Raw genomic sequence first — 17,174 nt, forward strand, 5'->3', positions numbered from 1 at the left:
CGGTTCCGGGCGGGGGGGGGGCTGCCCCGGGGTAGGGGGTGTCGGCCGGTGTCGCGTCTGCCCTGAGCCGCTCCCGTTTGTGGCGTTCGGGTTGTTCCCCCCGGGGCGTTCGGCAGTCGGTTTCTGCTGTGGCGATTCAGAAGGCCGAGGTATAGTCTGTTGGCGCTGGGCTGCGCCTCGCTCAGTAGTCTGCCCGTTATTTCTAGGCTTACGATGTCGCTCCCGGCAAAGAGATGTGGAAGGCCCCCCGTGCTGTCGTTTCTGGAAAAGAAAAAGAGAAAGCAAAGTCTGGATAGGAGAAGGGGGAAAACAAGGATTTATGTGGGAAATCATATTGACCGATGGTTGACACTTAAAGAAAAGTTGGATTTCAGAAATGATGCAGAAGTCGCGGGGTTTTTACTGGACTTGTGAGTAGACTGACACAATGCTGCTCTGTTTACTAATGCCAAGTGAATAATTCTTGGTGCTAATGCCAACTGTGTATCTTCTTTCTAGGTATGACAGCTATGACCCACTGTCAAAAGCTCCAATCTGTTCCCTCCCCGAGGGTGTGAGAAGAATTACTGTGAAAGAACAAAGAGCTTTGTCAGGCAGCACTTCTTTAATAGCAGCTGATGGAACGTTAGTAGTGTACTGTCTTCATGTGGGAAAGGCAGATGCAATGTTTTTCTTAATAGTACTTAAAAGACTGTAGCTGACATCTTAAAAAAGTGGGGTGGAAGTTATATAAGAAAGAGGAAAGCATACAGCTAATTTTACTAAAATGGAAGATTTTTTTATATCCTTTGTAAAATAGCTGATATATTTGTTTTGTTGTTTGTATCGCTGAGCACATAATAGTCTAGATGAAATAGAAACAAAAGTTTTTTTTGCAGAAGAAATCTTTCAGTTAACGATTTGGGTTGTATTTGCAGGTATGACAATGATGACCAGTTGCCTAAAGAATCCGCTTGTTCCGAGCTTGGAGATGTGAGGATTGTAACTGTGAAAGAAGAGAGAGAGGTGCCACATGGCAGCTTGTCAACGGAGACAGATGACACGTTAGTGAAACTATGGTTTTTTGCATGTTTTGCATTTGAAAATATTTTGCATTGATTTTATTATCACTTTTAGTTTTGTTTATTAGAAACTCATGTCATTCATGCTCTGATTCGTTATCGAAAAACATCTTGATACATACTGGTTGGTCCAGTCTTTCTGAGGCAAGAATCTGAGAGAGGTTTTGGAACAGTTGTAAGACTCTTAAGAGTACATGCAGCAAACCTGCTTGTTCAGTGACTGCCTTCCTTAATTGTGCACAATATTCATGAGTGGATCAATAGCCAGTACTTTATATGTATCCTAGCCACTTTAGTAAGCAGTTAGATTTTTACGGTAGTATAGTCTCCAGATGAGTGCAATTGCGCGTGCTTTAACCTTTCTCAAAAGAAAACTGTTTCATTGTTGACTGAGTGATGTTACATACAAAGTGATGTGTTAACCTATCTAAAAATAGTGCCACACTCAACGAGGCAACCACACCATCAGTCGACTGCTGATTTCTTTTACTGCAGTGTCATCAATAACTGAGGCATTCACAGTTGAGATCAGAGGAGCCTCAAATAGGTATGCTTGTCCATTACTCTTTATTTAGGTTTCAATTATCCACAACAATGTTACTGAGTAATTGTAATTTTGTCCGTGTCTTCGTTATCTGACCTTTAAAAAAATGTATCTTTTAATGTGTGCAGGGGGCCACTGAGAACCTAGGACATTACATTGGCATTGCATGGTGTGTCCAAACCCCTCGCTAATATGGTGAAGTATGTAACGCATGTAGCATGTTTGTCTGAATCTCGTTTTCCACTGTGTTTTTGCTTGTGACTTTCCTAATTATTCTTACTTTTGATTTTAGTAGGTGAACAAGTTGGGGTTCTGAAAGCAATTCTGTGGCACAGAAGAATTCTTGGAAGCTAGGTCAGGAGAAAATAAATGCCAGTGCTGATGAAGCTGACAAATTCAAGTACATTCTTCAAAATATCATTTTTCTCTGGCAATATAACTTTAGTTTGGATTGCAGCAGTAATTGAATTCCTGGGACTAATTTGATACAGGTGAGACAGGGTTTGTTCTTAACTGATTGCTTATTTCAGCCTGCTGAGATGTGAGAAATATTGTGAAAAGTTGTTTGGTAGTTTTGAGAAAAACTTTGTTACCCGAAAAGGTAAGGTATATGATGCTTTGTTACAGTCTCATGATATCTATGCGAAGATGCTAGACAAATTATCAGGTGTGTATGCAGTGGTAATTGTATAAAGTAAAGAAATTACAGTTGTCTAAGAATAAAGAGATTAAAAAATAAGACAACTGTTATGGGACAGACTTCCTAGGGCACTCTGTGTTATTCTAGGGGATATTCACCAACCAGGAGTAGTTGTATAGCCTCTCTATGAGGAAAACAATTGGTTTGTGTTTCAGTGTGTGAATGCCACATCACTGGTAATGCTTCTGGGTTTGTTTTGCATGCACAGTATAGCGGTGAGATAGAGCAATGATGTTATTGAGGGATTCTTACTAGCTGTGGGATATCCATACAGTGGTCAAGTGATGTACCTAAGGTGATGTTGGTAGCTGAACTTGGGTCTTAAAAGTAAGGCTACATTCAATTACTAACTCAGTGTTTTTAGATGGGTGGGCAAAATTCTTAATGTTGTAGACAATAGTGGTTTTCATTTGGAAAGGAACAGTGGTTATGTTAATGTATACTTTTTTTTTTCTTCTTGTTTTTAAAGGTGTGGTACTGCACTTCCTATTGAAGGGTGGAGATGAAGGCAGGTATTTCCTGCTTTCCAGGCATTTGGGTGTCATTTTTTCCTGTTGCTGTTATTGTTTTGGGCCTTACAGAGTACATATTTTCATTCTATGCTGCTATATAAGGGCCAGGAAAAGAACAAGGTCTTGTTGAAGAAGCTTTATTAATAAATTCTGAATTAATAGTCATAAAGCACCTGTTGTATTCTAAGCCTTTTACTATCTAGTTTAGTTTAAGGTTGGCTAAACACTAACTGTTGAGGAACTGGAAATATCAGAGAGAATGGAGCAAGAACACTTAAACACACCTGCTTCATCAATAGCTTTAATGTTTGGGTTTTGTGGTGTTTATGGAGTCTTGCCTGCTGATGTTAGCTTTCAGAGGTAGCTGTTGTTGTAGAGAATGAAGCTGATGGAGAAACAGTGAGGGAGTCAAGTAGCAGGGATTTCAGGATTCTTGCCAGGTGAAATGGTATGGTTTTTGGAGTTCTGGCTTTTGTGAAAAGTTGGAATGTTGAAATAACACAGGAAAAAAAGGGTGTATGGAAATCTGATTCGAAGTAGTATTAGCAGGGCATAGCCAAAGGGAAGTGTTACGGAACCCCATCCAGTTAGGTTCCTGAATACATTCAGTTCTTCTCTACTGCTTCTTCTGTTATTAACTTCCAACTTTAACATTTAGAATACTAACCAAGCTAGATTCAGATTATTTTTCTGGCTTAGATGTAACAAGTGCAAAACTGTCAAAGCAGATAATAAACAACTTACTGCTTTTTCTTTAATGTTTGTTATTTACTCTGACATTAAAATTGAAGAATGATGAGTCAAAGTAGTTGAATAGGGTTTTTTGAGGAAGCTTTGGGGGATTTGGGGTTCTTTTACTTCCGCAATATTTGAGTGATAAGAGATTCAAAAACTCCTTTACCTGGACCTTTATTAATGAGACAGATTCTCATGATAGAACTGACTTTCCTGGGATTTGATTATGGAATGTATCATTTTTTGCCTTGATTTGCTAAGAAATGAAACAGAATACAAGTACAAAATAAATACTCAAAAGTGTCACAGCAGTTTGGGGAGGAAGACTGAAACCTGTCAGATGAGTTGGTGTCAGTCAGTAGTAAAGGATCGGTTGGGAAGCCCCTAATTTGAAGGTAGGCTTCCGCTTCAGTTCCTGTCTCTCCTAAAATGGTAGTAGGAAGTCCTTGTATAACAATTTTTGCTGTATAACTTTTCTCACAATTGTGGGATCTTGCAAGAGTCTGTATTGCCAAACTTCTCTTTATCCTAACTGATCTGTTGTCTGAAAAGTTGTACGATTACTGTCCAGACAAGGCAGTTGTAAAGTGTAATTCCCTAACTTGGAAAGAAAATAAACAATCTTGAGAAAATGTCCAGCACACTGTTAATGCTGAAGACTTACTATGACACTAGTGTGTACAGCTCAGGAGTTTCTTAGGAAGCAGGAAAGTAAAACTTAAATCACATTGGAAAGAAAAAGGGGGGGGGAAAGATCACCTGCATAGTAGGACAGCTTCTTGTGCTCTACCAACAAATTGATTTTTGATGCTTTGTTTTGAATAGCCTGCATTCAGACTAAGTCGGGCCAAAGTATAAAATAACAATTCTTAATTGAACTAAAAGGCTCTGCATGTATTGTTTTTGATCTTTAGCGTTCACAGTTTGTTTTTAATTAAAAAAACAACCACACGCACACACACTCCCATCCCCCTGACAAACCAAAATCTGTGGTTACTTCACTAATGTAACTTGAAAGTGAATGTGTAACACTGCTTTTCCTTACAGAAAAAATTAAGATTGAGTGGTTAGTCTAAGACACTTAATTAAATAATTCACTTTATTGTAGTGCTAAATGTTGAGCTGTATTTCACTGTAGTGAAACCTATGTATAAATATCATAAAAACAGAAGATGTTGGTCTGATTATATGTATTACGCATACAAAAGCACAAATGGAATTACTGTAATATTTTCTATTATTTCAAAGTTAGAAGATTGTATTAGGGGAATGTTCTTGTCTAGACATACTGTGTGAAAGAATGCAAACATACTTCCTACTTAGATATTTCAATGTCACGTTGTAACTGTTGTCATTGTGTTACTTTTCAGGGTGACCAGCAAGAAGAAAATCAAGCTCTTGCATAACAATATGGGGACAGTTTTTGTTCCATTTTGATTTTTGCTGTGAGGGTATTGTAAACTATAAAGAATTACTGTAAGTTGTAGTATGAAATCCCATGTTACTTGTTGAACAGTGCATTAAACTAAATTACCTGAAGTTTTATTGTGTTATGTTAACATGAATAAAGTGTGTGGAGTGGATTATTTCACTGAGAGAGTCTGTATGTAGTTCTCGGAAGGGCAACAAGAAACAACAAGCCAAAATGCTAATGGGTATTGCTCAAGCTTATTCAGAATTTATTAACTTTCTGTAGGTTGTATTAATGAAAAAGTTCCTCACATTTTATTTAAAACTCAAAGGGCTAAAATAAAAACAACATTTTAGTAGCAGTTGCAGCATCGAGCATGCTTCCATCCTGAATGCGTTTGTTGGAATGCTTTTTCTTAGGGAACATATTTAACATATCCCACATACTGGAAGGTATTCTTGCAGGTTATTGATGCACTTTAAAATAATGGGTAAAAACACTGGACCATATAGTATGTTGTGTTCGTACCTTCTAAAAAATGAGTAATCAAGATCAGATACCATGTTGTTTATCTAAATGTATTTCATTACTGAATAATTTGGTCTCTTGCTTTGGCTTTTGATACTACCTAAGATGATTAATGATGCCTCTTAATTATTTTCTTCTCTTAACAAAGATGAAATAAGTGTGGAGTACTTTCAATAACTGAAGTTCAACAGAATAGCGTTGGCAGTTCTGAATTTGTTTTGTAGTTACTAAGTATGAGTAATCCTGGAAAGTTTTTAACTGAGAAACTGTGAAATTAGTATGATTGTATTCAATATATGTTTGTCAGAAGGACAGAAACTCCCAGTCTTCTGATGCTTTTTTTTTTTTTTTTTAACCGCACACTTTCATAAGCATTTAGGTCTTGATCTTACAGTATTCAAGCCAGCTGGGTTTTCCCATCAACTTACATTAGAACAGCCTCTATCTGTGGAGGAATTCCCCTAATTAGGTCATTACACTGAACATTCAGTTTTTTTAATGAGGTATTTCACTTCACCTGCTATAAGAACCTACTGCTCTTAAATATTATTTTGTTGCTTTTGAAGAATAAAAATTCAGTGTTTTTAACAATGTATCTTTTGCCAAATGTAGCACAGGGAAGCTTTTTTTTTTATTGGAGAAGATAATTTGTTGAAGCTTTCTCAAAGTGAAAACACCACTTCCCATGTCTGACTGTGTTCTCTCTGCTCTGTACCTTTCAAAAATTTTCTTTGACTACCAAGCAGTCATTCATGTCAATGACTCAGTTTGGCTCACAGAAAAAGTATGACTAGTGAGACTAGTTCTCAGTGAAGTGTCTTTCAGCGCTCTCTGATTCTCTATTGTCTGTGGCATCACAGTGGAACGGGAAGAGGACTCTACCTTCAATATAGTCAGTTAAATTTTTCCTCCAAAGTCTACAAGATCAGCAGAAGAATCTGCCACTACAGCAGCTTATTTCAGTAAGGAGCTCTGCCCCTCTGTGGCATTTGAGCACCATCAGCCTATTCAGCCTAGTTCTTGTGCCTTTATAAATGCACACTAAAAATATTTATATTATTTAATGACTTATTCTTGTGGAAGTAGACTAATACTGCAAATGCTTGGTATTTTGAGGTGTGCCCGGTACATGAAATTACTCTAGCATGATTATTTGGGTGCATAGTACTTGAAGATTGTATGATTCAGCCTATACTAATGTGTTTCGCCCAAAACCTCCCATTAGAATAGTTCTTCATGCTGAAGAAAAGTCAAGAGAAAAGTGGACTTCTTAAAATTTCCTTCTGTAATATTACAATATGCATGGATGACACGTTTTTGGGTGGTTAACACATGCTTTTGAATATCTGACTTCTGTAGAGCAGAATATTGTCAGTAGTATTTTCCAGTAAATTTTGCAGAATAGTGAATGGTGATGATTTTGAAACGAGAATGTGACGAGCAATGGCTATGCTTTTGTAAAAACAGCTGAGTACGTTTTTGAGCACATATAGGAATTGCTGAACTTGAATATGTTCAAATGTCAGAACTAAATATATGAAAATTGTTTACAGTATTGTTCCAATTATAAGAATATACACGTAGAAGAATTACTCTAAGCAAAATAGTTGGGTTCTTGGCAATACTGAGTATAGGTTCTGACCTAAATAATGTGAAAATGAGAAAATTTTCTATATGGGTTTATAGTGAAAGGCAAACAGTGGCTGTAAAAACAATGAACTGTTTGTTTGTTTGTTTTGTGTTTGTATTGTGTCTTTACTGTCCCAGTTGGTGTCCTTAGAACTGTGGATCTGTCAAATCTTTTGAAATGTGAGTATTAAGTATGTAAACTGGGAAACTTCCATCCAAATAAGGGCAGGTTCTGTGTGGGAACTTAAATTTCAAACTATCAACTAAAGAACATTAGTTACAATGCACCAGTTTTCATACTACTAACTTCGTATTCCACTATTTTGCCTTTACACGAAGTAATTTTCTAAAATCACAATAATTATCATTGTGCTCTTAGCTCAATTAACAGTGTTACATGAAAACTTCATATGTTTTGTTTGGGGAAAGGTGATCTGTTCGATATTGTGATTTGCTTTTGTAGCAACAAAACTACAAAATGTGAGAAAAAAATTATTTAAAACAGTTTTTGCGGCTATCTTTGTGAAATAAGTAGTTTTGTAGATCATCACAGACACCACTTGGGGGGAGTTAGAACTGAGGTGAGAGACTGGAGGAGGTTACTGTAGAAAATGGTGTTTCAATGCCCTATTTTCTTACCGTTTAGAATGGCTGTTTAATTCTTCAGCTTTTTTCTTATTTGGAATGCTTGTCTATAAAGCTTACATACAGTCAAAAGCTTAGGAAGCAGCAGAATTATTTAAGACACATTACTTAAGAATATAACAGGGATGTAGGAATCTGGTTTTATTCTGAATTCTTCAGGCTTAGTAGATCAGCTTGTTCAAGTCGCTTCTCTTTCCTCTTTTTTATCTTGTGGTAAAAAAAAGGAGTAAGTTCCAAATGTAATTGTTACAAGACATGTTTGCTTGCCTGTAAGAAAGATTTAATCATATGGAATGTTATCATAAGTGTGATGATACTTATCATTACTTTTTCAAGAAATTGTCATGTCCCGTGTCTGTTGTAAGTGACATGTCTTTTGGGCTTCTGAACATCCTGAATGAGTTTCCACAATGTATCATGCTGAGCACATTCTCATGAGTCACTGCTGAAAATACTGATCAGTGGATGGCAGAAGGGAAAACGCATCAAAGGAGGAATTCTGAAGGTAGGAGTAGTGGAGTTTCAGTTTGAGATGTGTAAATGAAATGTGGGTTAGAGAGGAATGGTGAACCTGAACCTTTTTTGTGGTTTGAGTGGTTACCTGTCTCAGGACAAGCCTTCTTCCTCTATTTTCTGATGTCTCAGCAGAAGCAATTAATACTTCATCTCTTTGTAATTCCAGAGAGATTCCTCACCACTACAGGAATCAAAGCTCTGGGTAGTGAGGATTGTGTTTTCATGAAGCTGAGGATTCGACAGATAAATTGGACGCTTCTGAGATCAAATAGAGCTGAGAAGTGTGAGAAGTCTTACATCTTTGCCACCTCACATAGGTCATAAAGCAATACTTTATTCTGTACTTGCGTATAAATGTAAAACTGATGCATATTTAAGGTATCAAAATCAGTCTGCCACTCAGTGATGGTGGTAATCTTGCTTTACATGCAGTGTTCAGTGTAGTTTTATCTCTGGACTGGCTAGGGTATCTAGAAAGAAAGAGGGCAAGTGTGTTTGAGTGTATGTATGTGTATACACACACACTCCATTTTATTTTATAAAATCATAAACTAACATGGATTGGAAGGGACCTCTGAAGGTCATCTCATCCATCCTTCTGCTCAAAGCAAGGCTGACTTTGGGTTTGCATCAGGTTACCTGGGGCCTTGGCTAGCTGAGTTTTGATAATCTCCAAGTATTTTATAGAATTTTGAAATGTTGTTTAATTATGTAATTAAATGTTGTTAATAGGATCCAGAATGTAAGATTCATCTTGCATTACTGTGTTCCATTTTTATTTTTTTACTATTATTGTAGTAGTCAAAGTCCTGATTCATGTTTTTTAAAGTATGTTACTTGATGGTATGGAAATGCTTAAAATATATTTATGTGGACACCTAAATTATACAACTACAGCCAATTACTGATTTTAATAGCTTTCTTCTAAATAAATGTGTGTGCATGTGGAGAACATTTTAAGATGTCTCACAAAGACCTTACTTTCTCTGGCTTTAAGGGAGGATATGGTCTGAAGTGAGATCATGTGTTAAGTGTGCTTTCTTATATGATTATTATGTTTGGTGTTTGCAATCAGCTTGTGTTTATATTAGCAAAAAAACGTCGGTGAACATGCTCTGAATATGCAGTAGGTAAAGACATTGAAAAATCAGGGTATCTCCCATGGAGATCCGATGCTACTTAAAAAGTTAAGTTTGATTTTAGTTACATTGGTTCTCTGGCTTTTAACAGCTTAAGTGAAAAACAGTCTAGGTGTATCTTTTGCTAGAAAAAGGGGTTTTAGATATTTTAAAGCTAACTAAAGAAGTAACTGTTTTTCAAGGTAGGCCATTCTACCTTCCTGAAGCTAGTGTGTTTTCCCGTTCTTTATCTCCACCCTCAGTAGTAAAATATCTTTGAGCTATCTGTGAAATCCTCAGATAGGAGGAACCTCAACCAGCTCAAGGGATGGGTTAAGTTTAGAGTTTGGAACTAAACCAGAGCGGAGAAGCTCTTCTGTAGTACATGATGGCTGCAATTTTCTTAAAATGCCTTTTGACAGACCCAGTTTAACATGCATCATTATCAAGACTTCCCTTTGTGTCGTAAGTTGCCAACTAATCCATGTGTGTTTGAGCAACCAGCATCGCCTGCAAATCTGTTATTCTTGACAGATGTCTGCACCCTGCAAAGCCATTTGTGTTGTTCCAGGGCAGATCAGAGGAGGGAAGAGCAGAGGAGAGAGCAAAGGCTGAATGGTGTTTAAACCACTGGAAAACCTTCCAGTGCTTTTAAATCAATTTTTCTTACACTTCATGGTTCTTTTTGCAAATTTCTTTCCTATCATATATGCTTGTTCTTGGATGGTCAGCCTTGTTGCAGACATTAGAAGATATTCCAGCAGAAGAATTTTACCTGTATTTGTAAGCTTTGTTTAAACAATAATTTAAAACCAGTTCTTGAACTGACCTATTTTTCAAATGAAAATGTTCTGTAATGCTAAGACAGGAGGTGCTACCTTTGGTAGCAAAAAATAAAATCCTATTGTAGTAGGATTTTATTGTAGTTTATAAAAATCCGTCATATGATAAACTCAACCTGGCTTTGAGTATAGTACAGTAGTGTTTATCTTGTGATTCAGCAGTTGATCTGGGATGACTTAAACTGAACCTGTACAGAGCAGCTCTGATACTTTTTGTGCTGTTTTTAATCACAAATGAGATAAAACTACTTGTGGATAATAAGAGTGCAACATATTTAATATATACCAATGACCTGTCTTTCCTTTTCCAAAAAGACAGATGAAAGTACAGGTTGCAGTAGATGATTCTCATAGGTGAAAATATTTCTTGTCTTAACATCCTGATTCAGTATGTTAGTGTGGTCTCACAACTATGAGCTTGGACAAGATTTGAGCAGAAACGCCTCAACAGATTGCACTTTGGTTGTGAACTTAGATATGCGTTAAGACAGCTGTGGAGGTAGCAGCAGGGGTGTTTTTACGCATGTGTAGAAAACATAACTGTTCCTGTAATTCATGTAGCTGTTGTTGATCTATATCTAAAGTAGTCCTAAATCAGCATTTCTTAAAAGTCTGATCATAAGATAAAATTTGCATAGCTTTATTTCAAGATTGATGAGTTTGGTGCAAACATACATACAGGAATAAGGTATTTTTTTAAGATAGCTTCCAAAAGCCGTGGCCAGATGATCCCTAATCAAAGTCTAAAACCGCTTTAGTGAATGTGCATAGTGTTCCTGTAAGCTTTTCATACCAAGATTGTACACGTATTCAAGGCTGCCTGTTCAGGGTAAGGGGAACACGGGGGAGTCTGACGGGTGTTTGTGAGGGGAGGCTGGGGCTGGCGTTTCAGCAGCAGGGCTAAGGCAGCTGCCGTGCTCCCCTTGCGTTTATCCTGGTCTCGCCATGGCCTCTCCCTCTGACAGCACAGCACTTTGAGTCCGCATGGTAAACTGAGTACGGGTACTCATCTGGCTACAAAAATTCACCCGCAAAATGGTGGTGTCATTTTTCTTCATTCCTGTCATTTCCTTAATCTGGATTGTCGCTTAGTCACACAAACATGTGCTGGCACGATGGGAGGTGCTGTAGGGATGGGAGCTAGTGGCAAGCACAGGAAATGACACTGCCATTGCGAGCTTGCTATTGAACTGTTGGCTAAATATTTATCTGTGACATGAAATACCTTTTAACCTCATAGTCATTCATAAAAGCATTGAGGAAAACACTGTTCCAGTTCCTTAAACTACTGTCAAATTATGTTGGGATTCTAGGCAGATAATACCTACTTCAAGTGACAAATTAAAAACCTATTGAGCATTAGAAATAGGGTTAAATGGTTTAACTTAAATTTGTGAGCTTCCAGAATGCTGTTTTTAAGAACTTTTTTCTTCATTTGCCCACTTTGCCTCATCCCTTCCTAAAAAAACCAAACAAACCAAACCAAACAAACAAAAAAACCAACCTCAAAACCCAAACCCCAAACCAAACTGGAAGGGGGGGTGAGGAGGGAGTTCGTGAGGATATTTAGTAGATGTTTTAAATTCGCTTATTTCAAATTCTGATTGCTTCTTGATATCAGATCTTTTTGTTTGTGTAAAATGGCAAAGGTAAAATCCAGAATGCAATGTGGTGTTGATGCACTTAATGGTGTAGTGAAACCATGAGTTCTCCAAGAGAGTAAGTTTTCTATTTGAAATTCTGTATTGGGAATTGGAGGGGAAAAAGAAATAGATACAAATGTGTTCCTGTTTTGGATGTCCAGTGATTCTTTCTCCTCTCCTGCATACCTCCATTCTAATCTTGTTTTATTCAATTACAGTTTCTGGGTGATGAATAGTACACTGTATGCATCTGTATTGTGGTACATTTTTTTTCTTCCTCTACTGTGTACTAAAACCCTGCCTTGGGAATTGCTGTAACTCTTCTATTGGAAATAATCGCCTTTCAGTCTTTTCTTACAAAGGAAGAAAATCAGTGGAGACTTTCAGCTACATGTACACTTTAAGGTTTAGGATGGGCAGAATCACAGATGTCTGATTTCCAGAAAAAGCTGAAAACCTTTGAATGGAAAACAGTATCTGTAGAAGTAATTGAAAGCTGTTACTGGTGTTAATTACAGGAAGCGTGTTCTTATCTGGCTTTGTTTGCTTTTTTGTTTAATCAAAATAGAAATGAAAGAAAGAGAATGTATAAATCCTGTAATGTTACAGAAACATGCTTTGGTTGTATAGAGGCTGTTAGCAGAAGAGATTTAAAAAGCCTCTGAGGTATTATGTTACCAAATGCAGTACTGACGTGTACTGTCATACTAACACAAAATTCATAATGCTGCCTTCAAAGCTTGCTCAACCTGAGAGTGGACCAAAGTTCCCCCCTTTGAAATTAAAAAAGATGGTTTTATATTGATCAACATTTCTATTAAAAGCTAGAGGAAGTAAGACACACCGAACTCCCCCCTGCCCAAAGGTCAGTCAGACAGGAAGACCATCACTGACCCCAAACTGGCAAATAAAATCATTACTGGAGGGGTCTGTAATGGTATATGACAAAGTAAATGCATTGAGTTACCTGTCACAGGTCAGTTTGCATAACTGTGCTTACATCAGTAATCCGTTTGATTCCTGCAAATAGCTTCTTACTAAGTGTTTTCTGGGGAGGGGAAAAAAAATAAAAAGCTTTATTAAGCAAAATAAAGGCATTTTGAATTAAAAGTGCCATTAGGGATGTGATGGGGGAAAATACAAATAGACACTTGAAACTGATTAGTAGAAAGTTAAAAATTCAGTTGAATCCATGGAGCCTGCCAACACACTAATTAAACCATTGAGTTGCTAGCTTTGTATTAATTGAACTTTTCCAGTCATCTACCAGCACTGACCAACCACAAGGAAATGAAAGCAGTCTGCAGTGTAGGATTTGTATAGCAGTTCTGATTATACACATGTTCTAAAATTAATATTCTTAAGGGGAGAAGTGTTTTGCAAAAATATTTTGAATTAGAAATATTAATGGTGATGTGTGAAAGTTAACGGATTTAAATTTTAAGTTTGTGCCCTAGGGAGGAAAGGAAATATGTATACTTTAGTTGCAACCTACTAATATTTCAACTCTACTTCTACTCACCGTTTTTACTTTTTGTTTATATCTAAGGATCCCGTTAGAAAAGGGGTAGATTTCTTTTTTTTCACCATATTTAGGTTTCATGGTTGCTATATTAGCATCTTGTATTTTCAGTAGTAAAGTGCAAAGCTTTTGTACTCAGCAAGTTTCAGGTTGCATAAACAGCTTATGATAAGACCAGAAAGTCCCATAGCTGATGCTACGGTATGTGCTATGCTATGTAGCTGATGCATGTTACATTTCTTTATCTAGTGCTTTAGTCCATCCTCAGAAAAGCTTTATTTTTTATGTGTGTATATATTACATGTATAGAAATGCTTCTGTACATGGTAGCTTTCCATGACTTCTGCTGAGAAAACTTTTTTCTTCTATTGTTTTTTTTTTTTTTCTGAGCAACGTGTCCATTTTTCCTTGACCCATCTTTGCATCTTACTCAGTAATAAGCAATGAAGAATTGTATGTCACTAACTGAAGTTTGTCAAAATTACAAGTAAATTGATTCACATTCTTCTGTTCAGTTTTGTTATGACCCAAACAGGCAGTTCCTGTTGGCAACAGGGCTGCCTCACAAAATGCTGTGTAAAAAATGCCATTCAAGAACACCGGTCAGAAACTTCAGATCCTAGTCATGAGGGGGGTTGTTTATTTGCTGATGTGAATATAGTCTGTTGCATCATTCCTTTTCTGAGAATGAAATGCAAATAGAAGAGTATCATCTCAAATTAACCACAGACTAATTCAGTTAGCAAAATAAATTGAGGTAGAGTAGAAGATGAGCTTTGAAGAACTTGAGTCCTCAGGAGGGATTTATTCCTCTGTCTGTTGGTCACCTGTCAGTAATTACTATCTCTGAGCATCAGTGGCTTTCTGATCACAGACTTGTTTGCTGGCTGTTGTCTAGCACACATTCCGTAGTGGTCTCTCTGACTGCTGAGACTCATCTTCATTTTTCTGCTCCTCATCTTGATATTTCGGGGACACTGTGTTGGTATTCTGAATATCCACAGAAGGGAACCATTTTCCTCATGTGTTGTTCTGTTCTTCCCTGAGGGACTGACCTTTAGAGTGGTTACTATGCATGACCCAGGTGAGAATTTAGAAGTAAGTGAAATCCTTCTGCCTCAACATTTGTTTCTATTTGTAGTAGATGTAAATTGGTTTTCATTGTTTTGTTTTGGTTTTTATATTTGGACAACTTTTTTTTTTTTTTTAAAGGTAGTCTCAGACCAGTCTGTGCTGTCCTTCATGTATTGCCAGACATGTTAAGATGACTCTGAATCTCGAAAAGACTCCTGTCTGTCCTGTCAGAAATGCTTGTAGTTCTTTCACCCCTTTTGGTGGTTGCTTCAACACTTCATGATTTGCACAGGACTCAAACATAACCAGTCCAGCACAGCATTTGTTTGCATTTTTTTTTTTTCTAAATTATTTTAAAGTGCTCTTTGTTGTTCAGATCACTTACGTAGTCTTTTAGTTTTATTTTCATCATCCAGTTTGGGAGAAAATAATTAGTTCCACCACATCCAGATTTCCGTAGATCTGTTTTCTTTCTCTGGCTGCCCACAGAGAAATTGGTTTACAAGAATAAACTTTTCAAATGTTCCTCTGCCCAGAAAAAGTTCATAGTGTGACTTTATCCCATCTATCAAATCCTTACATGCTTTATGTTCTGAAGATTAGGTGTAAACTTAAGTAAGTTTCACTGATAAAGCCATTAAATACAACAACCATTCTGAATATTTTGAGATTTATTAGGAACATAGGAAAATCTATTGGGCCAGACCCAAGGCATATGTACTTCAGTATCTTGTTTCTGTATTCAGAAGAAAGATTTGCAAGCAGCTTCATCTTATGTCAGTGTTACAAATTTAATTGTGGGAAGACCAATTCTTGCTAAGTTTTGTATAAACAGAGAAAAGAGGTGGTCCTTGTATTGCAGGACTTCTAATAGGGATGGAAAATTTACTATTTTAAGTTTTTCAGGCTTTGGCTACACAAAAATAATAATGCTAAATACTTTATATGGATATGAAAAATACTGCTGTTATATTCCGTATAGGATCTTTCTTTGTGTGTTTTGAATTCATCCCATTTTCTTTCTTATAGGAATAAGATAGAAATATCTGTTTATGGGACATGAGGTTGTTCTCACTGTGCTGGTGCCTTCTTCTATTATTTCAATACCATTTGTCTCTTCTCTACTGAAAACAATTGCAATTCCTTAACCTTCATGTAATAGTGTTTTCATACCTCATCATCTCAGTAACTCTGCTCTGAACTTTGTTTAGTTCTGTAGTTATCCTTTTGGACTGAGTAAGAAGTATTTCAGAGAAGACAGACATAAAGAAAAATGTCTCTGTTTTTCACTGTTCTTTTCTTTTTGGCTTTCTGTTGGCTGAGGGAATGGCATCAATTTTAAAAACAAACATAACTAAACCAAAACCAAACTGGTTTTGACAAAAGCTTAATTTCTCTCCTCCTGAAATGACAAATCTAAATTAGAATGCTCGGTCATGAAAAGAGTATTTTAAAATATGCTTTTCTTATTGATGCTTATTAGTTTACATTTGGTATTGGTTTTAATTAGCCTTGGGTTATCTGTTTTGCTTAGCTTATTCACATTTCTATAATTCCTGTCTAGTTTTGATTAATGTAAATCATTTTATCATTTACTCATTTGCCTACCCTATCTTACACTCCCCACTCCCACTTGTCTGCTTTTTTCTGCCAACCAAACTACAACTTCTATTGCTATTTTTGTAGAACTTGCACCTGCCACGTATCATAGCGGTACTGTTGCAGTTACCTCCTTCGGATGCCTGAAACATCTCTTCCAGATAAGCTGGACCTTGGCAGCTTAATCTGCTGCCTTTTTTTTTTTTTCCCCCAAGGTTTAGTTTGTTTGTGATACCGTATCATAAGGTATGTGACATGGGAGTGCTAAAAGGAGACTGAAAAAGAATTCAGCTCAAAATTAAGGAAGAGTGGAAATTCTATCGTGGTGAATGGACTTGATGTGTTCTAGTGGGGCCATTCCTCTAACAGGGGAGGGCCAGCTTCTCTTAGTTTTTGTGGAAGGTTACATCATTTTGTCCAAATACATACAGCTGCGTATGCACAGAAAATACTCTATATCTGAGCTCTCAAAGAGTTAAAAAGCCACTAAGATGCTTTCCACAGTGATGTTGCAGGACTGACCTACTCTGTTGTCAATTTGGTCTCAGGTATGTTCTAGCAGGTACTTCTCAGTGTTTACTTAAAACTGTTGTACATCTCTTGATCAAACAAAGAGGATGAACGTACAATGGCAAAAAATGGCAAATTAACTTGAAGAAAATTATTACAGTAGAATTGTGATTAAACAGGGTCATAGTAGCAGTAACTAATGACCAGCATTAAATACAGCAATTATTGCCAACTTTAAGGTTGTTTCTCTGACAATGCTGCAAGGCTTCATAGTGGTCGAACTCCGTTGTTTACAAGTCAGTAACAAAACATTAAGAATGTTTTTGAACCATCAGGTCCTATTTTAAACGTGAATCGTGAAGATTAATTAGCTATTTATTTGGCCAAGATGATAGTCACGCAAGGCCGAACTGCAAAGTAATGGGGGTTTTGCATTTCGAGTTAACGTAATGCTGCGGCGGCTTCTAAAAATCCTTTTGTGGTGTCGAGATTTAGAGCTGCTTTATACTTCTACCTCAGCTTTGCCCGGATCCGTTTTTCCCTCACTAGGAGACACTGGGGCGGCGCCGGGAACGCGGGGGCCCC

General features: G+C 37.1%; 1 protein-coding gene across 1 annotated transcript in view; it reads left to right on the plus strand.

Moving 5' to 3' along the window:
- Positions 1 to 213: 213 nt before the first annotated feature.
- The window catches only part of FOXK2 (forkhead box K2), a 66,790-nt gene continuing 49,829 nt past the window's right edge, over positions 214 to 17,174 (plus strand). Inside the window, exons 1-3 of the mRNA XM_009888748.1 lie at positions 214 to 410; positions 499 to 624; positions 918 to 1,043. Coding sequence (XP_009887050.1) covers positions 214 to 410; positions 499 to 624; positions 918 to 1,043 — 449 coding nt within the window. The remainder of the gene's footprint in view (positions 411 to 498; positions 625 to 917; positions 1,044 to 17,174) is intronic.

This window comes from Charadrius vociferus, unplaced genomic scaffold (assembly GCF_000708025.1).
Source record: "Charadrius vociferus isolate BGI_N301 unplaced genomic scaffold, ASM70802v2 scaffold281, whole genome shotgun sequence".
Taxonomy (NCBI): domain Eukaryota; kingdom Metazoa; phylum Chordata; class Aves; order Charadriiformes; family Charadriidae; genus Charadrius; species Charadrius vociferus.